General features: G+C 31.9%; 3 protein-coding genes and 1 pseudogene across 3 annotated transcripts; 1 reads left to right on the forward strand and 3 right to left on the reverse strand.

Annotated features, from left to right (window-relative positions):
- Positions 1-1475: 1475 nt before the first annotated feature.
- LOC123221743 lies at positions 1476-2665 on the reverse strand (annotated as a pseudogene).
- Positions 2666-6773: 4108 nt separating this feature from the next.
- LOC123220180 (protein FAM133B-like) lies at positions 6774-10442 on the forward strand. The gene is made up of 5 exons (XM_044642222.1): positions 6774-7037; positions 7997-8098; positions 8294-8435; positions 8571-8617; positions 9914-10442. Exons 1-5 carry the CDS (start codon positions 6951-6953, stop codon positions 10133-10135), a joined length of 600 nt encoding a protein of 199 aa, XP_044498157.1. The 5' UTR covers positions 6774-6950; the 3' UTR covers positions 10136-10442.
- Positions 10443-12162: 1720 nt separating this feature from the next.
- On the reverse strand, positions 12163-18259 carry LOC123220629 (mitogen-activated protein kinase homolog MMK1). Its single transcript, XM_044643164.1, has 6 exons — positions 17958-18259; positions 17116-17245; positions 15170-15307; positions 13800-14132; positions 12729-12909; positions 12163-12608 (listed from the first exon to the last, which is right to left on the reverse strand). The coding sequence occupies exons 1-6, from the start codon at positions 18191-18193 to the stop codon at positions 12433-12435; spliced, it is 1194 nt and encodes a 397-aa protein (XP_044499099.1). The 5' UTR covers positions 18194-18259; the 3' UTR covers positions 12163-12432.
- A 2125-nt stretch (positions 18260-20384) lies between these two features.
- Positions 20385-24824, reverse strand: LOC123220636 (dihydroxyacetone phosphatase-like). Its single transcript, XM_044643182.1, has 9 exons — positions 24615-24824; positions 24131-24336; positions 23716-23785; positions 22907-23066; positions 22359-22440; positions 21601-21817; positions 21312-21376; positions 20924-21190; positions 20385-20738 (listed from the first exon to the last, which is right to left on the reverse strand). Exons 2-8 carry the CDS (start codon positions 24221-24223, stop codon positions 20936-20938), a joined length of 942 nt encoding a protein of 313 aa, XP_044499117.1. The 5' UTR covers positions 24224-24336; positions 24615-24824; the 3' UTR covers positions 20385-20738; positions 20924-20935.
- Between the last annotated feature and the right edge of the window lie 207 nt (positions 24825-25031).

The following is a 25031-nucleotide window of genomic DNA, read 5'->3' on the forward strand; positions in this document are numbered from 1 at the left end:
GTAGTTGACTTGCATTTGAGTGTTTCTACTTTATACTTCTTACACAAGCCATACATTGCATTTTGGTTCGACGGGGGATGTTAAGAAGTATAAAGGTTTAAACTGAAATATGGTGCTCCTTGAGTAGTTGAGACCATGGTTTTGAAAATTAGATTGAATCGGTTGATTCAATCAAAACAGTTTTGGTTTACTTAAAAATCGTATTTAGAGTTAAACCATTTTGAATCGAGACTCACTAACCAAAATAGTTTCGATTTACTTAAAAAATATATTTAGAGTTAAACCATTTTAAATCAGATTAAATCATTTGAATTATCTACTTAGATCAGATAGAAAATTAGGTTAATCTAGTCAACATAAAAAACGATTTAAAAAATTATTATTAATTGAACCCGTGAGATCCCATCTAATCAATTTTAAATGTAAAACACCGAATTGAATTTATTTGAATATCTAAATATTTCAGATTATATATTTAATGACAAATATATAAAATCATTTTGAATATTATTTTTAAATAGTTAATCGATCAAACTATTTATCAATTATTTGTCCGACTACTGGTTGAACTTAATTACCCTCTCTACCAAGCTATGTCTGATCTGATTTTAAAAACATTGGTTGAGACCCTTCAACCAAGGGAAGATTTTTTTTATCTCTCTACTTTGCTCTGATTCTCTCACTAAAAAGGGGATTAAGGGCTGTGATTGTTTTGTTTTTGAAAATTTAAGGCATAGATCATTTCTATCTGACTGTAGTTTGTTGTATGATCTATACAAGATGTAACCGAAATATTTTTGTATAACTGTTTTTAGCAAAATCAATGCAATCTTGAGGCATTACTCATTCTCTCTTCTGTTGAATATTACCGTGGTGTTCTTAGTATGTTTTTGGTTGATTCTTGGAGATAAGATGTTTCTGGTGTGTTTAATCTTGGCCGTAGACTTAGTTTAAGTTCCTTGTGAGTTTCTTTTTAGGTAGATACACTGAAGATTTAATCTGCTCTAATTTGATCTATTCCGGGTGCTTGTTTTCAGTATCAAACTTGCTCTTTGGGGGAACCTGAACAGTTGCTTCAACAGCCTTGATTGGAGGGCAAATGCTAATATTTGTCTCGACGCCTTGACCAAAGGCAGTCATGCTTCCTCTGGAAAGCTCTGAAATACGATTGTCGAACTCCTTTTTCATCACTATTTGCCCTACTATGCACAAAAGATTCTAGTCTTTTTCTTTCAAGTTTTGTAACAACACTACCAAATTTCAAAAAAGGTGGATGAAGAACCTTGTTAGCATTGAATACATTGCCACAACCAACACTTCCCATTGTAATATTCGGAGAAGTAACAACCAAAAAAAAAAAAATTCAGATTCATTATTAAGTGCTAAATTTACTTCTAAGGTAAATTCCATTTGTCTATCTTTTAATTGTTGAGCAACAACTTCAGAAGAAATAGCATTAAGCAAAGAATTCCTAATAATGCAAACTGGTTTTGATATCCAGTTGTATAACGCCATCATATGATTTGATACAGTTCTTAGGATTTTTCAGACTAGGGACAGAAAAATCGAAAAAGAATTCTTCTCAACTTACACACTGTTGTTGAAATTGGGTGAGATAAGGCTCTCCACATACACATTGGAAGATTGAATAATTGTTGAAGGAAGCAAACTATCACCCTTTAAAGCTAAATCCTTGCAAGTTCCCAAATCCTCATCATAAATCACCAATTTCTTCGTATCCAAAAGCAACAACATCTCCCCACTGTCCTTAATGAAACACAATGGTTGCATAGAATCGAATGGCATGGATATGGAAATTTCAGTCCAGGATTCTTCAACCCCATATTTCTTCATAACCCAGAATTGGTAAGGACTTGACCCATACAATACAAGACAATCTCCCAAAACTCCATGAAAATAATCAAACTTACTTTTGAATACTTCAGGAACCCTGAAGGTTCTGAACTTCTCTTCCTCCAAATCAAATGCAGCAATCAAGGATTCAGTTGTCATCTACCAGTGTATCGCCCCATTTAGATAAATCCCAGGCCCACAACTTACACGTCGAAATTCGAAAACGTTTTTGATAATCTTCCAGGAACTGTCTCTCAAAGAGAGGATTTCTACAGTTGATGTGTAATCATAAAATTTCACAAACTTGTAATCGTCAGAAGACTCAAGGTAGCCAAATCCGTATAAGGGTGTTAAAAGCACATGATTAATGTCATCATTCTCATCATGAGCTATCGTCCTGGACTCTCTTGTGGAAGGATTGTATATGACAAATGAGCCAATACGAGGATAACTCAATAACAAGCCCTCAATTGGGACTTGAACGTATTTCATTTTCTTCAAGCAAACTAACCCATTACAGGAAGAGCCATATATACTTAAGCTATTGGTTTCTTGAAGATCTTGCTGCTCAAGAACAAGTTTGCCATCCGAAGGTGCTGTTTCAAGATCAACTGAGTTGAAGGAGGGAGTAGACAGAAGAAGCCTTTGTCTTTGTGATTTTGTGGAGTAAATCTTGACAAAACTGGGATCGCTGATTAAAGCCAGAGTTGATTTTGAAATGCATTCGAATCGGAAGAGAGACTTCACGGGCAACTTTGTGAACAGGTGGAAGATGAGCTCGGGAGGAAGATTAGTCATGGTTGCCATGGTGAGTCAATGTGGAGTTAGCGTTAGAATTTATAAAGGAGTCTTAATAGAAGAAGAAAGCTACATTTGGAAATAACGAAAATAATTAATTTTTATATGGTTTTATTGGGAAAAAAATCAATTCTCTAGAAACTGCATTCCGAATATTTAATATGGAATTTATAATTTACATCTTAGTGCAATTAATGTTATATGACAACAATATTCTAACATTGAAAAACTTCCAAAAATAAATTATACCTTATTCTCTTAAAGGCCAAATCACTTGTTCCCAAACAAGGTAGTGTGAAATCTTAGAGTTCTACCTTTTAATTTTCAAAAACTCAAATTTTTACGTACAAATCAGTTTTTGTTAAAAATCTTAATTAGGGTTAAGTAAAACTATCATTTACTTAACAAATTTTAAAAAATTAAAATTTTATTACATTTTCCTCTCTAAATTATAAAATCTCACAATTCCTCTCTCTAAAGTTTAAAAAATAACAATTTCTCTTATAGAATTTTTTTCTCTTTCCTTCGATGACAGTTCATCATCATCGACCATTGGCCGTCCTTCCTTCCGCTTTATTTTTCCCTTCAAGTCTCTCTTCCTTTCCTTTCTAATTGTCTTTGATCGAAACAAAGACGAAATCATCTTCTTCTTAGACAAAAATGAATGATCTTTATTTAGGACAAAGACATGTTCTCATCGTCTCTCAAACGACAACAACAAGTCTTCGTGTATGACCTTCTCTTAAATACTAATTCATGAAATGTTTTTCCACGCTCGGTATAGGACCAATCATCTTTCATTTATGGTTTTCAAGTTTGCTTCACTTAGAAGTTTCAAGCTTCAAAAATATGTTCGGATCTGAGAGTAGATTAAAAATAAAAGTGTAATATCATATATACCCAAGTTTGAGAATCAATTAAGTATTTAGATATTGTGTTATCATATGATTTATTATTATTTTATATTTAATTTAAAATAATTCAATCTCATAATAATATATCATTTAAATATTTAATTTAATACTCAAACTGCATACATATAGTTTTATTGAAAATAACATCTTTTTATTTCTCGGCTTCCAAGTCTATGTCTATAAGATAAATCACATATATCAATACTAAATCAATTATCAGATTATAACTAGAGTCAATAGAGAAAATAACATTTGTAGTAATTTTTAAATGAATTGATCGTAAATTGTACGTTTGAACCTTATCATCTATATGAGTGGCTTATTCTCTAACTCATTGTTGCCTAATTATAATAAGAGAAAAAAAAGGCCAAAGTTAAAATTTGTGGTTTTTTTTTTCATATGTTATAATGGAGGCTTAGGAACCCAATTAAGCAATCTTCACCAATAGAGTGATACTAATATAAACAATCGAAGTTGTTTTGAATTTCGTCGTCTCATTTGCACGTATCATTGTTCAATGTTATTCACCTCAGTTCAATCCAAATGAATCCAATCTAATCACTTAAACAGGTTTGAACTATTATGGGTTTAAGGGAATAAGCTATAATTTAATTTTGGAAGTTCTCTCATTAGGATTGGATTCAAAATGAATTTATTTGAGTTTGAAAGAACTTGAAACGAACTCGGTTCAAACAAACTTGAGTTTGAGCTCAAGCTTCAAGAGTATTTGGCTTGTATAGCTTATGAATTTGAAAATTTTGAAACGAATTAATTAAAACAATATTATTTTAACTAATATGCATTAAAACGATATCGTTTTGGTATCTAGTTAAGCTTAAAGCTCAGTTCAAGTTTGAGTTTGAGTTTGATTCGATGTGAATTCAGCCCTTTCTCTAACGTTAGAATATTGATGTTGTGAAGTTCATTGGACTTATATTTAGGTTATAAAATCCATATTAAATATTTCAAAATTAAATTAGGCAATTTTTCCAAATAGAGCTTTCTTGTTCTATTAGAATTTGTTCATAAATTCATGCTTTGTGAGACTGGCTTATTGTTTGGAATATTTGGGGCATTTAAACGTGTATCCATTTTTCCCAAGACGCATTGGCTTGAAATTAGAACCAACTTAAGGAAATCACTACAATATTTGTGATTCATTTCATTTGTCACATCCAATTTTTGGTATACTTTGAATTGTAAATCCCTATATGCTCATAGTGGAGATCCACAACCATCAACCACCAAACATTTCTCCAATTTGTTATTCTCCATTGAAAAGATTGTTTTCTTCAAGAAAAAGGGAAGTAATACTTGTATATACAGTAAGTATTAATAAATGCAAACAACTAAGTAAGCTGCCTATTTAACATGTATCATTCCTGAGAAATCATAATCCCCCTAAGCCTGGCTTAAGCATACTTTCTTTACTAGCCATGGCGATTCTTCCCCAAGAAATAATCTTTGAATTACTTTTAAGACAACCCGTCAAATCTGAGTAACCTCAACCACCACCACATATTTCTTTGAAATTTCACTATTCAAGTCCATATTAATTTGAGTAACCCTTTTTAGAATTCATATCACCATTGTACAACGCTCTCCTTTTGTATTTTTCTTTAAAGATATCGAATTATTAGAAGAAGATGTAGATGTTTCGTTAATAAAATTAAACTTAGAAGAGACAACAATAAAGCCATAAAATACGTTCAATAAAATTAAATGTATGTCAAAGATGATTTCTTGGAGAAGAATTGTCATGGCTAGCAAAGAAAAGAAGTCTAAAGTCTAGTGTTTGTGCGGATGAAATGGAAAAGATAGAAAATATGAGGATGGTTAATTGGATTGAAACTAATTTGAATATGATTATGTAACAAAGAGTATTTTTTCAAAGGTCAAATGACTATATCCCACCCAAGGTTTGATAAAATAATAAATTTTCACCTTTTAAATTTTAAAAAGTTAAATTCCCATTTGACATAAACTTTTATTGGTAAATTTGTTTAATTTTTCTAAAACTGATTATTTTACTCTTTTATTAAAATTATAAAACAACCGTTAAAATTTATATTGTGTTTTGATAAGTTCTTTGGGGATGTAAATGTTATTTTTTAAACTATCAAAACGTGTATTAAAATTTTAAAAGATGAAAAGTTCTTTTTTTGTAATTTTCAAAAATCACCATAAAAATTAAATTAACACCTTTAATAATTTTAAAAATTACAGATTACCTTTCAAACTTTAAAAAAGCAGAACTAGAAAAAATAAAAATAAAAAGATTAAGGGAGAAAAAAATAAAAAGAATAAAAAAGAAAAAGGAAAATCTATTCCAAAAAACCCTTTTATATTTTCATTTAACCAAACTCATTAACAGAAATGGATAACAAGTAAAAATTTGGTTTTTTGAAACTTAAAATATGGTAACTTGTCATTTTAGCAAACATTTGGTGGAACATAGTCTTTTGCCCCTCTTTTATTTTTTTTTTTCATTAATTAGAGTTATAATAGGAAAGGAAAACCCAAAAAGTGTAATGAATGTATTTATGTTCACATATATTAACTTATTGAAATATTATGATATAATTAAGTAATTTTAAATTAATATTAAATAATATAAATAGAATTCTTTTGTTCAGGACTATATTCCATACATTAAAATACATTAATTAAAAAGAAAATAAAGAAAATAAAAGAAAGAATAAAAAAAAGAGACGTATTGAAAGAACAGGCTAATTGACAATTGAGAAAAGAAAAATATAAAAATAAACCAAATAAAAAAGTAGAAGAAAAAAAAAAATATAATTTTAACTCGTTAATCTTTAATTAACTTTTTTTAATTCAAATCAATCTTTAACCGAGTATTATTCAAAATCAACATAAATCAAATCCAATTTTAAATATGGATACTCCATAGATCAAATGGGTATTAACTAAAATAAATAACTAAAAATTATAATATCTATAGTCGAAAATTTAGTATTAGATAAATTAAACATTGTTTATTCGACAGTATTATTGCCTTTTTTTTTTTTTTTTTGGTTAAGCAGATTATGTAATTTTACTGGTACTGATATATTAAGTTATTTTAATATTATTCCTTTTAAAAATTTAATATTGAAAATTACCAACCAACCAAACCCACAAAATCGGGTAAACCCGACCCGGGCTAAAGATTTGAGGTGTCTCTCTCCTCTAAAGTATAATTGATTTTAATTTCAATCCCTAAATTCCTCTCTCGCAGAAACATTACAATCTCTATATTTCCTCTGGACATTCATGGGATTACCGTTAACTCCCTAATTCATAAATTATCCTTTGTTTCTATCTGGGTTTCCAGCTTTCCCACAAAATTTCTCGTACTTTCTCACCTGGGTTTCTCTCAGAATGGGGAAAAACCAAGCTTACAAGGCCATGCAGCGAGCTCGCCTCGGCTCCAGCTCAGCTGCGCCAGAAGAGATCGAGGACGGCATGGTTTGTACCCTTTCATACTACTCTTTTAATACACAGTTTCTTATTTTTTTTTATTTTTAATTGTTGTTATTATTTTATTGAATTATTTAGTTGGTTCAGCTCAGTGGTATTATTATCTTTTAGCTTTAAACGTAATTTCAATACAAAAATTGCTAAATTGATGAACTTTTATTAGGGTTTTTGTATTGAACGTGTTAATTGATATTCTTTTAGAAGGGTATTTGGAATTATTTAGTTGTTTTTACTCAGTATTGTCAGTTTATGTTATTGTTATGTTGATTTTATTATTAATTGATATTGTTATGTCCTTTTTACACTGAATAGTTGTTAAATTGGTAGGACTTCTAAAAATTTCATTTGGATTGTGTATAAAGACTGATAGACTATAAGAAGGGGAATCGCGGTACTGTTATTTAGTTCATAGGCAACACAACATCGTATTTGTAACATCTTTTGTGAAATTAGTGAGGAAGTATGAATTTGTAAGTAATGTTGTTTTGGTCTTGTATTTTAGTAATATACAACATGTGACCGATTATGTTTTGAATCTAATATGCTTATTAAAGTTTGTTCTAAGAGGGAAAAAGAACTAACTTTATGCTCATTGGAAGGAGAAGTTGCAAATTTTTGTTGTTATTTTTGAGATATTCATGGATGAGGATTGATTTTATTGGGATTTGTAGAACTTGTATTTGGGGAGATTATACGCCTTTTATTTATGTTTTAAATTTTAATTTTATGGTGATAATGAAGCTTGGAAAATTCAATGGCTAAACAATCTGAAGGTCATGAGAATTTGTATAGTTTGATAGGTTTAGTGCATTCACTAAATAATTAGACGAGGTATATCATATTCTATTCTGATGTAAACTTAAACATTTAGAATATTCCATTCGAATATGTAACTATATTATGGATGATTATTTTTTCCTGGAATATTTCTGATGGGGCCCTCACAGGTGGATGGGTCTTTTCATTCACCAGAGTGGCATGCTGCTCGTTTGGCCAGCCTTAAAACTTCTCATACAATTACCTGGGAAGAATTCAAAAAGAAGCAAAAGGTGAGCTTCTGCACATTGCTATAGTTGTTTCCATTTCAATGTGACTTAATTTTGGCACGAACTTGCAATATTAACTGTGCACTGACATATGATTCTTTAATGTTTATTTGACATTGTTGCCTTCAATCTATTCATTTTTTTTGTATACTGATGAAACTCAACATTTGTCGCACATATTGTACTTTGATGTTCTAGGAAGATGAAATAAGAAAGGGTGAACTAGAAGCAGATACTGATAGAATGATGAGAGAGTACAGAGCTCAATTAGATGCTGAAAGGGCACGTAAGCTGGCCCACGGAAGGAATCACTCTAGCAGTAAATCTAATCATAAAAAAGGTATTCCTACAAGACATTGAAAAACACAGCTGATAGGAAAGATAGAGATTTGATGGCTGTAAATATTATGTCATTTTTTTGTTATTATCAACCATTTTTCTGACGGCTGTCTCATGGTGATATGTGTTCTTGTAGATAGGAAGGATAGAGATTCAAAGAAGCGCAGCAGCAAAAAGAGAAAGGTGTGTAGTATTTGAAACAAATCTTTTATTTAGATTAGAGTTGCCTGTGCATTTTGTTATATTAAATTGAAATCGACATGAAACCAATGATATTGAATTGAACGTTATATTTTTTCTTATCAATGGACTACGGAAATCCTTTATCTCTCGCCTAGATGCTAGATGAAACTAGAAACACAAGGCACAATCTTCTATCTAAATTAGTGTTGTTATGTATAACCTCTAATACATGTAATACTCTAAAATGGCTTTTATTACTTTTAGGTTCAACAAGATTAAACATTTTCATTCACTTTAGTGAAATTAATCATTAGAGGTGGAGTCCAAAATTTATTTCAATTTCAAAAAATTAGCCCATATTTTGAATGCAGAGATCCTTATCCTCCGTATTAGGAAGATACTGCTCTTTCTCACATATGTATTATGCCAAGCTTCATATTGGTTTGGCAGCTATATGAATCTGAACGCCTTTCATGGTTAAAATACATTAGAAAATTTATTCTTTTGCCAAATAATGCAGCTATGTAAGAGTACACAAAAGAAAGTGCTTGGAGCACCTAGTCCAGGCTTGCCCTAGTTTTGGATAAATCTGCACCAGCCCATATGGTGCTTTCTGTGTGAGTATTAGTTGCAAATGATTGCCCTGGATTCTTATTGCTAGAATTTTTCTTAAAGGCAACAAATAGAGGTGGTTCATGCTTGATGAACTGTATTCTATTTTATAAAGTTTGGACTTTGAATTGCATTTATTAACCCAAGGTCAGCATAGGACATGCTTAAGACATTTAACTGAATTCACGGAAAGTTCAAACTCTGTTTTCGTTGCTATAAACCACTTAGTGAAGTATTTCAATTTGGTTGTGAAAAAAAGCAGCATGGCATTTTCACATGTTTTGAGAAACGATGATGTGTTACCGGGTTAGAGGCATTGAGAGAGACCAATTGGTGACTATTTTCTAGTTATATTGGTGCTTTAATGTCTTTATCTCCTCTTTCAGTTGCTTCTTTCATGTTATTATATGCAAATTTCATTGAATTTGATGGCATACCATTATATTTCATTTTCAATTGTTATTGCTCCTCTTTTAAGGGAAATGTAAACATGTAGTTAGTATTTGGATTTTTTTTTACCCCTACATGTCAAAAGCTTCAAATTTTGTACAGTATATCAGTGAATTTGAGAATCTTCATTGGATAACCTGACGATTGGCCGTGTGTTCTAATCAGGATAAATAAGCTGTTTGCTTTACATATATTTCAATAGTGTAACTTCTCTTATTAAATGTCTTGTTTCAGCATTCAAGGCGCAGATCTTCTGATTCAAGCTCCTCAAGTTCATCCTCGGAATCTTCAAGTAGTGATGCTGAAGAAAGAGAATCAAGAAGATCAAAGTCCAGGTCTAAGAGATCAAAGAAAGAAAGGAAGCACAAATCAAGAACCAAGCACTCTGACACTGACGATGAAGCTGCTGCTGGTCCTGTGCCACTTTCCAGATTCTTTGGGAGTCTGAAGAGTTGACAGCACAATTTTCGAAGATGGTTGTATAACTTAATACAGCTTTCTTTCTGCAGGAGATGAGTGGGTTCTTTTATTGAATTGCCTAGTGAATTTTAGTGTTAATTGTTCATCCTGTACTCAGTGATGATGATGATGCTGCTGCTTATTTGGCTTTATATCTCCTATAAATTGCGTTCCCAGTTCTGCTTTCTTTCTTCTAATCTAAGCCAGTTAGGTGGAATTTTTTCAGAATGACTAATAATGGACTGTATCATATGAATTTGTGTACTAAGTTATGGAAAAAGCTATTGAGGTAAGAAATTGATGTCAGAAACGGGCTTTAGATGTTAATACTGATGCCCTTTTTGATGGGGGGTTCTGCGAACTGACAAGAGAAATGTTCACAATTGTGTGATTTAGAAGTATTATGTTGTTTGATTCCAAGTGTGAAAGGGGTGAAATTGAGTCGAGTAATATTAGGATCAAGCTAGATTCAAAGATACCAAATAAAGTTGACCTTGACAAGTTGAAAAGTTTTTAGTTCAAACTCTAGGTAAAAATAGTTAATATATATAATTTATATATCTATTAATTATTTTTATAAAAAGTTTAAAATTTATAAGCGTGTATTAACGTTTTATATAAACTACTCTGTGACCTTGTAAGCTCACCGAATCGACAAATAAGAAGCTCAAGCTCAACTCAATAATTGAACTCAAACCATGGGCAACTCATAAAGGGTAGACTCCAGAGTACACCCCTAAATTTCTAACTACAGCTAAAATTACGTTACATTCTTGTTGCAAATAATCATACAAAGTGATACCCCTCTTCTCTCGTCCCATTCAATAATGAGTATAAATAAGTGCACAAACATATCTTATTAACATATTCATATAAATTAATATATCAATATGTAATTAGATAATAAAGAAAAGTAAACAATCACTTTACCTAATCACATATAGCCACATTATTTTGTATAAATAAATTAATAAAATTTTTATATACAAACAATATAAGTTAATAAAATTTGTTTTTACATGTATTACTACTACTCATGGACAAGGATTGGAGTAATAAACTTGTCATGTCATTTTCATATCGGCCAAAGGATTATTTCCCACCCAAAATATATTATTTTCTCAAGTTTCCCCCTTTTAACTTTGAAAATCCTAAAAACCCACCCAAGAGAAATTAAAATTAACGAAACTTTAACCCTTTAAAATTTTATCTACTTTTGCCCCTTAAACTTTAAAAACTAAAAGTTTTCTCTTAACCTAAGTTTTAAAAAATAATAGCTTCCCTGTAAGGTTTAGTTTCTAGATTTTCGATATCATCTTCAACATCATTACCAATCTCTCCCTCCCGAAGTTTCATCTCTCTCCGACAATCTCTTTCCACCTATTTAAACTCCTAATCGACGTCAGATGAGGTGTGGAAGACGAAGACAAAGTTGTCGTCTTTGTCTAGGAAGACAATTGTCTTCCCAGATGAAAGCAACAACTGTTGTCTTCGTTTGGGAAGATAAAGAACTTCATCTTCCCCGACAAAGTTCTACATCTTCCAAGCCTTCGTTGACACCGATCAAGCATCCAAATGAATAAAGAGAGACCATCGAAGAGAGAGAAAACTTCAGGAGAGAGAAGTCACTGACAATGACACCGAAGATCTGGAAATTAAACCTAAGAAAAACTGTCATTTTTTAAAACTTAAATTGAAAAAAACTTTTAATTTTTAAAATTTAAGAAATATGGACGGAAAAGGCAGAGGAGAGGACGGAAGAAATTATATTTTAGTTTATTTTTAATATTATAAATAAAATGACGATTTTGCTCTTAATACTGTTAATTTTAACCACTCATGAGTAAATATTTAAGATTTTCAAAGTTAAAAGGGAAAAACTTGATAAAACAACATACTTTGGGGGGAATAAGTCCTTTGGCCTTTTCACATCCCCTCAAAGGAATTTTCTCTGATGGGTCCTATAAATATAGCCATCCAATGTCATTATGCAGTGAGACATCAGTGCAGAAAGAGGTGAGATCTGCTGAATGAGAAGTTGCCTCAATTCAATAGAACAACAATAAAAATTGAAAAGCAAGAAAGCTGATACAACACAATTACAAATGTTTAGGTCACTTAATCCTGCCCATAATCAGATATTTCAACTCAATAGCCATCCGGATTCAGACGGGATATATTTACATGATGAACTTAATTATGCGGAATCATTGAAAAAAATAATAATAATAAAAAAAGTGGAAACAACATTGATCAAAGCCACAATAAATTACCACTGCAAGATTCATCACTAGTCACTGGTTCCGATACTCCGGGTTAAATGCAAGAGCCTCCTGGTAAATCAGCTCCTTCATCTGTCCCTCAGTCAGTGCATGCTGCTCAAAGTCAAAGCTGAAGGGACTCATGCAGACAGGCTCGTCGCTTATGTCATGCAACGATGCAAGGTAAGGATGTGCAAGTGCATCCTCAACTGCGACAAATGAAATCACAAGCAGATCAGAAGGAATTGCAGCATGGAATAACCCAAAACCATTGTACTGGCCTGCTAGCTTTACCAGGTTAGATTCAACAGCATGGAAATTTAACAAACCTGTAATCCGTTGTCTTGGATCAAATGTTAACATCTTCTCAACAAGATCAATAGCTAAAGGGTGAACACTTGCAAACTTTTCAGTGAATGACTGTCGATTAAAACGAGGAAGTTGTCGAATGTATCTCTTGGCGTTTTCATTCAAGAACTCTATGTCAGCCTCTGACGGAGTACCAATCAGCTGAAATGTGTAATGTTGATTAATCATATGAACACAGAAATCTACAACAAATTATGTAAATTACTTAGCAAGGACTTCAAAAGTCCACACACGTACCTATAAGCATAAATTCACACATGCAACAACTAGTGAAGATATTCAAGAACCAAATTGTAATGATAGTTAATCTAAAAGGTGAAACCATAAATTAGACAAAGTATGGATTTAACCAGTCCAAATAGCTGACTATAAAACATATCTGGGGCTGAAAATATGATGATGAGTTTCTTCAGTACCAATAACTACAAGTATAAATGTCGCATGTGCTTCATTTAACACTTTATTTTTAAATATAAACAATTATAATGCCAAGTTATGAATATAAGTTCAAATTCTCTTGTTGTGTATCAATATACATATCACAATATTTCAACTAGTTATTTTTAAAAACACCTTATAGTGACAGCAATATTTCATCACCGGACTTTATTAACTTTACACTCTCTCCGCCACGTTCACCAATGGATTTTTTCTTCTCTTAGAAGCTAAAGCACTAAAACATATCATTGGATCTGAACACACTTGTGAGTTATAGGTTCATCGTTCAACCTAATGAGCTTGAATATTTCCTTCAAGAAAAATAAATAACAAAAGACAACTTTGAGATTACAATCTCAGAAGATTAAACGGGCCTAAATACTAGCTAAGGTTAAAGAATGTATAGAGGCTTAAATTAATACTTCTTAAAGTTTCTTTACAAGTTCCCAAATTTTAGTAGGAATTTTCATCATTCATTTTACCAAGGACATTAATCTCTACGGCTACAATATGCCCATTCGCATATCCAACAATACTAACACTTCAAAGTTCAAACCATGAATATAACTATAAAAAAGTTAATTATAAGTTACCTCGATAAGCAAGCGAAGCTGATGCACATGATCTCTGCCAGGGAATAATGGCCTTCGATCCATCAACTCCATAAAAATACAACCCACTGACCATACATCAATAGCTGCAGTGTAATCTGAAGAGTTTAAGAGCAGCTCTGGTGCACGATACCATCTTGTAACAACATATTCTGTCATAAAATCAGTTTCAGAGGTGACACGAGCTAGTCCAAAATCACATATTTTTAGGTCACAGTTGGCGTTCAAGAGGAGATTGCTAGGTTTTAAGTCCCTGTGCAGAACATTTGCAGAATGTATGTACTTAAGCCCACGGAGGATCTGATACAGGAAATACTACAAAAAGAGAAAATAAGTTGGTTATTTTTAACTTGAGGCTGACGAATAATAAACGTAAGGGAATAAAATAAACATTAGAAAGAAATACATAAAAGCAGAGGCAAGCACATTCAATTAACCAAGTTCATGTCAAAACAAGCCCAAACCAGATAAGTTTTTATTTGATGGAGAAAGGCATGTAGGCTTTCTTGAAGACTAGTCAAGCAATAGCCTACATGTAATCTTAAGAACTAAAATCGATAACTTTGTCTGGTCAAAGTGCATAAACACATTAATAACCATTTTGGGCAACTAATCATGCATTGTTGAGACTCAAATAAAAGAAGAGTCCCACATCTAATAAACTTAAGTAAAATGAGTGGTATATAAGTGTTGTGGGTTGGACCTTAACATAAGACAATTGGTTTTATGTAACATGGGTTTCAATCTACACACTTGTAAGCCCAATTTATATTTCCGACCAATTTATATTTCCGATATGGTATCAGAGCGCGAGCCAAACGGCGGGTTTAACAGCCTAAGTGTTCCTGGATACAAGTGACAATGCACCCAGCCACAAACCGGCTGAGCCGAAAGGCAGGTCTAACAGCCTAGGTGCTTGCACTTAAGCGGGGGTGTTGAGACTCAAATAAAAGAAGAGTCCCACATCTAATAAACTTAAGTAAAATGAGTGGTATATAAGTGTTGTGGGTTGGACCTTAACATAAGCCAATTGGTTTTATGTAACATGGGTTTCAATCTACACATTTGTAAGCCCAATTTATATTTCCGACCAATTTATATTTCCGACATGCATCAACCAGCATCTAAATCTGGAAAAGGCCTCCTAATAAAGGGTGATGACATTCAAATTAACCTGCCAGTTTAACACAGTCAATGCCAAATAGCAAGACCAAATCTATATGTAAAAAAGGGTTTTCTCAAGTCAAGGTTCCCTATGCATAGGTCTTCTTAAATATTTTGGAAAAGAATTAGTGCCATTTTTTATTACAAAAAGGTTATACACTAAATTAAATAATTTTATAAACTCAAACCTGGCAGTGTTCCTCTGATAATGCTTGATTGGACCGAATGATCTGATGCAAGTCTGTATCCATCAGCTCATATGCAATATAAACATCATTAAACGACTCCCGTTGGGGTGGTGGAATTATATCCCTTATTGCAACAACCTGCAGAAAAATGCAAGTTACTTTGGTTATAGATAAAGGTAACATAATTTTATTGAAGAAAAATAAAAATGCATGATTATTATAAACAAAAATACAGGGGTCCAGGACCTTTCAAGATCTACAACACCAAAAAATGGAGCCAAAAAGGAGAAAAAAGTGACATTAGAAAATATCAAAAACAAAACGAAGAAGTATTGGAACTCCACAAAATTAATCCTGAAGGAGAAATCAAAGCCACTACAATGATCTTACAGGAAAAGCAATCTTGATATAATGAGTGGATGACTTTCTCCTTCACTAGCCATTTTATTCTGGTCCACTGTGAAGTCCACATCAAGTAAGAAAGAGCCAATAAAAAACAACTAACCTATCTATTTACCCAAAGACATTTCCTATCCAACTACTAAAAGAACTCTTCAATATTCTATGAAAGAGAAAATTTAAAATCATATAAGTGAATATGCCATATGCCTAAAGAAGCAAATGATCAAACTTTTTCCCATTAATAGTGCACGAATAGCACCAGAAAAGAATGATCCGAGGTAGTGATGCATGTAGGAAAAAAAATTTTGAAAAAAAAGAGGAAAAGAAAAAGGAGATTGAAACTCTTGGTCATAAGCCCAAATTTAAGACCTTCTATATTGATAAAATAGCCCCTAAGAAGCAAGTGAAACTTTTACAAACAAAATTAGCACTAATACATCCTCCATATTCACCAATCTAATCCATAATTTCCATGGGATACTAAAAATATCTACCATGATTCCAAATTCTATGTTCAATGCCTCTTAGAATTCAAGGATTTTATTATAGGAAAACTTGAGATAAACCCTTGTAGCAACTGCAAGACCCTTTTAAGCCATAGCATGGTAATTTGCTTCCATAATGAATCTAGCAATCACATTCTGCTTCTGACTAATACAACAGTATAAGATTAACACCCACTGATATAGAACATCAGTCAATGCAACAACCAACCCAATCACATGTAACTTACTTATCACAATGAGAGAGTTAGAGATGCCACAACCCTCTTTATATTTGCACACTTTCAAACATAAGTTCAACCCTAATCAGCACTCAATAATTATACAATAGTACATGATCATTCCCATTTCCGCAAACAAAACATAAATATAAACAACTAAGAAGCTCTAATGACCATCAACAAGGAGCACAAATGTGCAAAATTAGCCGTCAAAGACTTCTCTTCTCAAAAGATACCATAGCAAATTAATCTTCTCCCATCTTTCATCATAAAAGATATCTCATCTACAAAAGCCTCCTACCCACCAGTAATGCCCCTCCATAAATTAACCCTGGAATGCTTCTAACAAAACTAAATGTTCAATCTCTTCTGCCTACACTATGTTTTTAATCACATAGTTCCTAACGATTAACAGATCTCCATGACCACTAAACAACATAATCCAACCAGTTAAATATTTTTTCCAAAATTGATGGCTAACAGAAGTTCAATAAATTCCTGTACAATTAGCTATATGTAGATGTGATCATGCAAATAGTATCCTTTCATTTTTAATAAGAAAAATAACCACAAATATTATCAATTTCACTTCTTGGGAAAATGAAAATATAAGCACATGTCCATGTGACCTACAAAACAGCTAGCCATCTCAACAACACAAGCTTTACAATATTGTAATCTTAAAACAAAAACAAGTCAACTGGCATTTAACTTCGTAACAGAAAAATAAAACCAAAATACCGTTCATCCAACATATTGCTCCTTATAACTGAAGCCACAAAGAAAAAAAAAAAAGAATCAGCAATTATCACTCACTGACGTTTTCATGATCCATGTGTCGAAGCAACTTGATTTCACGAAGAGTCCTCTTTGCATCAATCTTATTATCAAATGCATTTGCTATCTTCTTTATTGCCACATGCTCATTTGTCTCTGAATTCAACGCCGAACTAATAAACACCCAACAGAAATTACTCGATACATTTCCCGATGAAAAGAAAAAAGAGAAGGAAAACATTGCAAACTCCCTCATCACATATAAAACTCAGAAAACATACCATCCATAAACAAAAGTAAATGCACACAGACGCACTTAAAACATTCCTTTCACCAAAATATTATCCATTCTAACTAGCTGAACCCCTTGACCTACTCTACAAATTCAATCTTCATAGCCTTTTTCATTTCTCTCTGACGAAATGGCCACAAATTCCCCTACACAGAAGCTTAACTTCCATCAAAGTACTTAACCCAACCCCCCCCCCCCCCCCCCCCAAAAAAAAAAAAAAAAGCTTCCATCAAACTACTCGTTTTAAAAAGTTGCTACATAAAAGTTCAGTTTTGATAACTTTTTACCTTTTAAAAATATTCTTTTTCTTCATCTTAGCTTATATTGAAGCAAATAGCCACACATTTAACTTATCTTCAACATGTAACAGCTCCAAATACCTTAATAAAAAATCTACACCCACCAACATGAAAATATAAGATTTCACTACCAAATAAAAACCCCACAGCACAACCTTCACAAATCATCAAAATCCACATAAAACTCACACACATGAATCAAAACACATCAAAACAAAACAAACCCACGCGCTAAAAAAAGACTCTTTAATAACACTGAGACTGACTGAGACAAGTAAGTCAGTGAGAGAGTACCAAACGATGCCGTATGCGCCCTTCCCGATGGGCATAATAGGCGGCCTATACTTCGCCGTCACTTCAAATATGTTCCCAAATATGTTGTACTGAATAAATCGTCCCCCATGACTCAACGTTGCAGGGATGTTCTCGATCCCCGCCGTCTGAGGAGCCGCCGGTGGCTGCTGAGGGTCTGATGGGGCCTCTTCCATCTCCGTGTCTGCCTGCTGGGCCGCGGCACCTCCTCCCTCCATTTCGACGTTGTTTTTGTTTTCGTTTATGTGAATTTTTGTGTTTTTTGGGTCAGGGGAGATGTATGGCTGTCTCGTTTATGTTAAATAATAATTAACGCTCCTAAAACGCTGCGTTTTGTCCCTCTCCTCCTTGATGTGAGCCATGCCTACGAATGGGAGACTAAACAAAAGATTAACTCAAATTTAAAAGAATAATATTATGTGTATATATTTTTAATATATAAATAATATATTATCATATGATAAAATATTATTTTATTTTTAATTTAAAATTATTTAATTATTTATAAAAATATATATAATTCTTTTATTGAATTTAAAATAATTATTTCAAATTCAATTTATTCGAACTAACAAATGGTAATATCAAAAAAAATAAACAATAATATCAAAAAAATAAAAGATTTATTAAAGAAAATAAAAAGATTCAATGATGTCAATTTCAAATTTGATAAATTAAAATTGTTTTAATTCAAATTTAGTTTATTCAAATCAAACTACAAGGGGAAATGAGTAAATTTAATTCGAATCTATTCATGTTAATAGACGTAAGTTGAAAGAGTTTTTATGAATGCATGGATATCACATTTTTCATTTATTAATTAAAATTTATATTAAATAACAACAATTTACCAAGAATAAATTATTTTTTAAACTTTTACTTATATAATTATTTGAGATTTTATAAGAAAAAAATTATATCCAGCACATTAAATTTTGAGAATATATTTATAGAATTGAAAATAAAATGAATGAAATATCAAATTAATTAGGGTTTTTTTCTCAACCAACAATAAAATTTATCTGAAATATTGAAACAATACAAATGGACTTGTTAATATGTCATTAAAATTTATAATATGATAAATTAATAAATATTTATCTAATCATCTATTCAATTTAGTATAGTTTAAAAAACTAAATCAGATCGTTTCATCAAACTGATTAAACTGTCAATCATTAACTAAACTTATTAAACTATATATAAAATCGGGTTTTATTTAGTCAATATAAAAATTTGATTTTTTGTAACATTCATTATAAAAACTTAAACCGAAACCTTATTTATTATATTTGAATATATACCATTAAATTAAATTTATTTTAATATTAAATTATATATTTAATCATAAATTATATAAAAAAATTTTATTTTATTTTTTAATAATTAACCGATTTGATTATCAATTAGATCAAACCACTCTCTTCACCAAATTGATATCCGATCTAGTTATAAAAACATTACTAGAAACTTTAAATTATTATTTTTTTCTGTGAAAGGTAACATATTTTATTTTTTTATATTATAAAATTTATATTTTTAGATTTTCTTATTGAAAAAATCAAACTTTTAAATTTTCTTATAAAGTAAATCAAAATTTTAATATTTTTTATTGAAAATATTAAATAAATATAATTAACATAATATATTTTGTTTATTTTGAAAATAATATGATTATTTGATACTTTTAAGAAATAATAAAAATTTACTCTCTTCGATAATATTGAAAATTTAGTTTCTCTAATAGAAAATTTGACCTCCTTAATTAAAAAAATTGATGATTAGATATATCTCGACGTGGCTATTATGAATGACTTTTATTATTTAAATAATACTTAAAAAAGATTATTGTTAGAAGTGGATGCAATCTCAATTGACTCAATTTCAAATTATAGTTCGCATAAAATGAGTAAAGTTATCCTTAAATAGATTGAGCTTGATTAGAGATTGAGTCAAGGATTGTTCTAATTTTCATAAACAAATTAAGTTCAAATTAATTCAAATATTCACGTTCAAATGAAAAAAATCAAATTCAAAGTTAAATTGTATCCGAACCAAGTTTAAACTTAAATTTTACAAATCAAATTGAGTCAAATTAAGAAAATTCAACTTGTCCCTTTATAGATTCGAGCTGATATTAAATTAACTCTTGTTTGAGCTTAATTTAAATCAAATCCTGTCTTTTTTATTGTTATCAACCCTAGTACTATTCAAATATAATATAGGGAGCCTTTACACAGAATATTATTAACTTTGAAACCTTAACAGCTCACACAAAATCATTATTCACAAACTTCTTTTTATTTAGAACATCCAATTTTGGAATAGATTTATTCTTTATAAAAATAAATCGATCTAATATGCGTGTTTGACTTTACAAGTGAAGATACAATGGTCAATATAACACCCTTAGATAAATCCTACATCAATAAATCACGAGATAAATACTAGGTATATGAATATTTCACATCGCTCCAGAATAATATCATGAGCCAACAAGACACTTAAATGCACTATAAATGTAAACATTTGGTTTCTTGTCATCCAATATTGAAGGAAAGCCATGAAGAGTACAGCAAAATATTATCTGGGTTATGGAAACTGAATCAAGATGTTACCATTTAAAGGTAAAAGAAAGGTTTGCAGAATACCAGTGATCTTGAACTCCATTCAGAGTTTTTGTCTCACAATGCTTTCAAGTACCAGTACTCTTTGATTGCAGAAAATTTTATGTCGTTGTAACAAGGATTTGGTCATGCATACCTGAACACAAATAACGACTGAGATATAGCATCGATTTTAACCATTGTCTCAAAGTTGAATAGGTAAAGTTAAACATGAAAATAAGACTTAAAGAGTCGAGAAAACCTGGAAATTATGGTTGACATCAACTGATATTTACTACTGACAAGAAAGTTCAGAAACATGGTGACTAAGACCGTACTTACCTTGATAAGATTTTACCATATGAATGCTGGTAACACGTATAATGGATATGCATCATATTTTGACGAAAGAGTTTGGACAGAAGATAAATCTGCAACTTCTCCGAAACTGCTTAGTCCAAGTTCATTTGCATGGATTCCTCCAGTGGTAAATACTGACTGGATTCCAGCTGCATTGGCTCCCTTAATATCATGGTGAAGGGAATCGCCCACAGCAATGGAGTTGCTAGCATCAACACCAACCATGTTCATCGCCGATATATATATTATCTGATGAATTATTGGAAAGGTGTAAAAGCAAAGTCAACTGCACATGTACGATGATATACATAAAAAAGATAAGTAACTAAACAATTTTATTAATTAGAACAAGACAAAGAGATCAAGTGACCTTATCTGGCTTGCCCATCCATCTCACTTCACCTCCTAGCTTTTCATATTTTGATGCCAAAGTACCTGGAAGGATCAACAAAATTTACATGTAAAATGGTATAGCAACAAAATTCCAAAATCTGCAATTCATATATAGAGAAATTCCAGATTCTGTGCAACAGGCCAGAACGTGAACAGAATCACCAGCAACTAGTATAAAAATGTTACAACAGAGTCAAAGTTGCCATCACAGAGCAAGGTATTTTCCTTTCGCAATGTTGTTGTGTACTAAAGAGAATGGAATTTACCAGGCATAACACTCAGAGCCCTAGCCTCAACAGTCACATAATCTGGATTAGCTACAATCATTGGAATTTTCTTAGCTGCACAAAGCACCAATATTTTTTCAAGATCCTCAAGACTAGTAGGACGTGCCTCTCTAGAAGGGAGCCCCAAAGCTTCAGTACCATGGGCCAAAATAAACTCAGCTTCTTCTACATTCTCTACGACTTGAAGGCCGAGCCCCTGCAGCAAGAAATGCTTAAGATATGTATGAGAATATCAAATTGACTATTAAGCGGTTATACAAAAAACCTTAGCAACCCAAAAGTCAGAAATCTTGCTCACTTTGAATGAACTAAATAAAACAGGAGAGTCCTTATTACAATGCAACAATGATTTTTTTTTTATGATAAATGAGTAAAGCATCTAAATATGTTTAGACACTCAAAATTTGAAGCACATTCTTGACAACTAGGTCGTGACTTTACCCATTTCCCAAAAGGGAATGTTTTTATTTTGCCCTCAAGAGTGAGAGTTTCAAGCCTCTAATGACTGACAATTAAAACAATTTGAAAATGGTTCATTCTTGAGACAAGGATTTCTAGTAAGAACCTTTCTTAAAATAAATGCTTCTCGGGTTTATTTTTTTAAAATTTTCAGGTACCTTACATCGATCAAACAAGGAAAGAGAGAATCCTAGATAGTAACATGTTGTTGGATTTAATTGAAGCACCAAGAAAATTGGAACAAACAAATAGCTATTGAACTTTAATACTCAACATACCTCAAGGGATATAACATCCCGGTCACTCCAAGTCATATGAATGCAAGACCTTCCGAGGGTTGCAAACCAAGCATCATCTTTCCTATTTATAGTATAATCCATGAAAAAAAATAAGATGTACCATACAACTCTAAACAATGTATAAAAAACAAACAATATGTTAATATAACACTTTAGTGAGAAATGAAAAAAATAATAATTATAAACACATAAAGGGCAACAAGATAAGATGGTAGAATCTATGTGAAAAGTTAAGAGAAGAAATATGGCCTTTTGAAAAGCGCCGATCATGGAATAGATGAATCACTAACTATAGTTTCACCATTCAAAATAGCATGACAATTGAACCATCGAGGAGGCTGATTAAAAGTACATGCTAGGAGAAATGAAATTAATACAATGAATTAAGAGTTGACACAAAAACAATATACATGTTGAAAGAAAATGGGTATTGAATTCAGAACAAGAGTTAAACAGTACAAAATATTAATTCATTTTGAGAGTAAATGATTTCTTAATTTTTAATGTTAGAAGATGCAATACCCAACCTTTGCAAGTACTGATGTGTTAATTCTCCACTAGTGATAGCGCCTGCAAAGAGAGAAGTATCAAATCCAAGACTCTTCATTTTTTCCATCGTGGTTGAAGCATGCCTTGAAGAGTTACTTATGATCACCATTTTTGCACCAGTGGTTGCTATCTTTTCTACTGTCACCCAAAAAGAGAAATTCAAAAACAATACACTATCATATCATTATATAGTCAAGATATCTAACCCAAAAATCTTAAGCTAAACATTACAACGACTGATATATAAAATAAATTGACATTCCTCGTCACATACTCATCCAAAGCTTATTACCAAACACACAACCAGAAGCAATTAAGCTCTATCACTATCACCACCTAATAAAACACAACCCAAGAATTTAAACTGTTGAAGTATTATCAACATCCATACAAAATATAACTGTATATACCAACTCTACTACAAATTGATGTGAAATAACATGCTTGGCTTAAAAAAAAGGCTTAACAAGTTCAATGTGCCCCTACTGCATGATTGCTCATCCATGTGAATGGACAAGTTTTTACAAAAAGTCTATAAGTAGCATTACTCTTCACCATCCATAGTACCAAAAATACAAACATCAGGATCAAAGTAATTTATTAAAACTAATGTGATGTGGTGTGATGTGATCGGATGAAACATAACAATGAAGCTAATACACATTGATATGTCACTACTGCATGATCATCACATCTATTTATATATGCAGTGGCATTACTCTTTCTAATATATATCAGCCAAAAACAAGAACACTCAAATGCTAAAAACTCACATACGAATACATACATGTAGGAATTGAACCAGGATAAGGTTGTTTGCCATCATGAAGGACCCCAAATTGATCCAAGAACCACGCCTGCACAAACAACACCACAAGCAACACAACTACCCACACGCCAGTGAAAACAATGATATTTACATCAACTATTGAAAACAACAACTTATTTCAAAAATTGCGTCCAACACCCTCTGAAATTTGGCTTAATTCTAACTACATTTTCCAGTTAAAAGCCAAAGCTTGCTTCTTGATATATATATCAGAAACTTCGAAAAAATTATAACTGTAATGTTTAAGCAGCCAATTTATCAAATATTTCACACAAAAAATTAAAAAAAAACTGCATAAACTATTACATCCATTCATTGGGAAGGAAGATAATTAAAAGTTTCCCCAAGAAATTCAATTGGGAAGTGGGTTTACCTTGAAACAGCGCGTTTCTGCGAGGTGGCGAAGCCCATCGAGGCTCTTTAAGAGGGTGGTGTCAGTAGATTGAAAAGAGCATTTTGCCTTCATTTTCGTTTCAGAAAACGAAAATGTTTTGAAATTTCAGTTTTTCCTTCTGTTTCTGATTATTGTTTTGTGTCTGTAATTGGGTGTCGAACTCTCAACTGATGACAAGGTTTCAACTGCGGTACAGCCAGACCCAGGGGGTCAAGTAGGACATTAGTGAAACAAGGCGAGATTTGAAAGAAATTATAACTTTGAGGCGATTTTGAAATGGTTCATTCCTATAAAACTGTTAGGTCTTTTTTGGAAACACATTCCCTTCAAAAGGGAAAAGAACTCTTTCCTACCAAATTTTAGCCCAATTTTAAATGCACATTTATAGGAGATGAAAAATCTAAACCCTCATCCATGACCAAATTACCGGCCAAATTTTTAGTTAAAAACAGAGGTAAAAAACCTTATAGATTTGGCGAAAAGAGAATCGTTTATGTCGTTGTCTTTGGGGTTACAACGACTTTGCTTTCCGCTTAAAAAGTTCAATGAGGTGCTGCCATCGTCATTTTCACCGTCACCGTTAACCGTTCGCCGATTTTTACAGTCGACTCACTCAAATTTGCAGAGGATACTCGCTCAGATCAGAGGCCAATGGAGAGACAAAAATGAAGAGACTCTGATTGCTTTTCTTCATGTCGCGTTTCAAACTTGGTGGGCACGTGCTGCACATTGATTCGTCCTCAAACGAAAAAAATTCTTATTTTAAATGCAAATTTTTATTAAGTACACGTAAAATTACGTAACGACCCTCCATGTGTCGAATTTCTATTGGCTGTTTTTTATTGTAAACAAGTCCATAGCCGTTGATTGCTGGAAAAAT

This window comes from Mangifera indica, chromosome 7 (genome assembly GCF_011075055.1).
Source record: "Mangifera indica cultivar Alphonso chromosome 7, CATAS_Mindica_2.1, whole genome shotgun sequence".
NCBI lineage: Eukaryota > Viridiplantae > Streptophyta > Magnoliopsida > Sapindales > Anacardiaceae > Mangifera > Mangifera indica.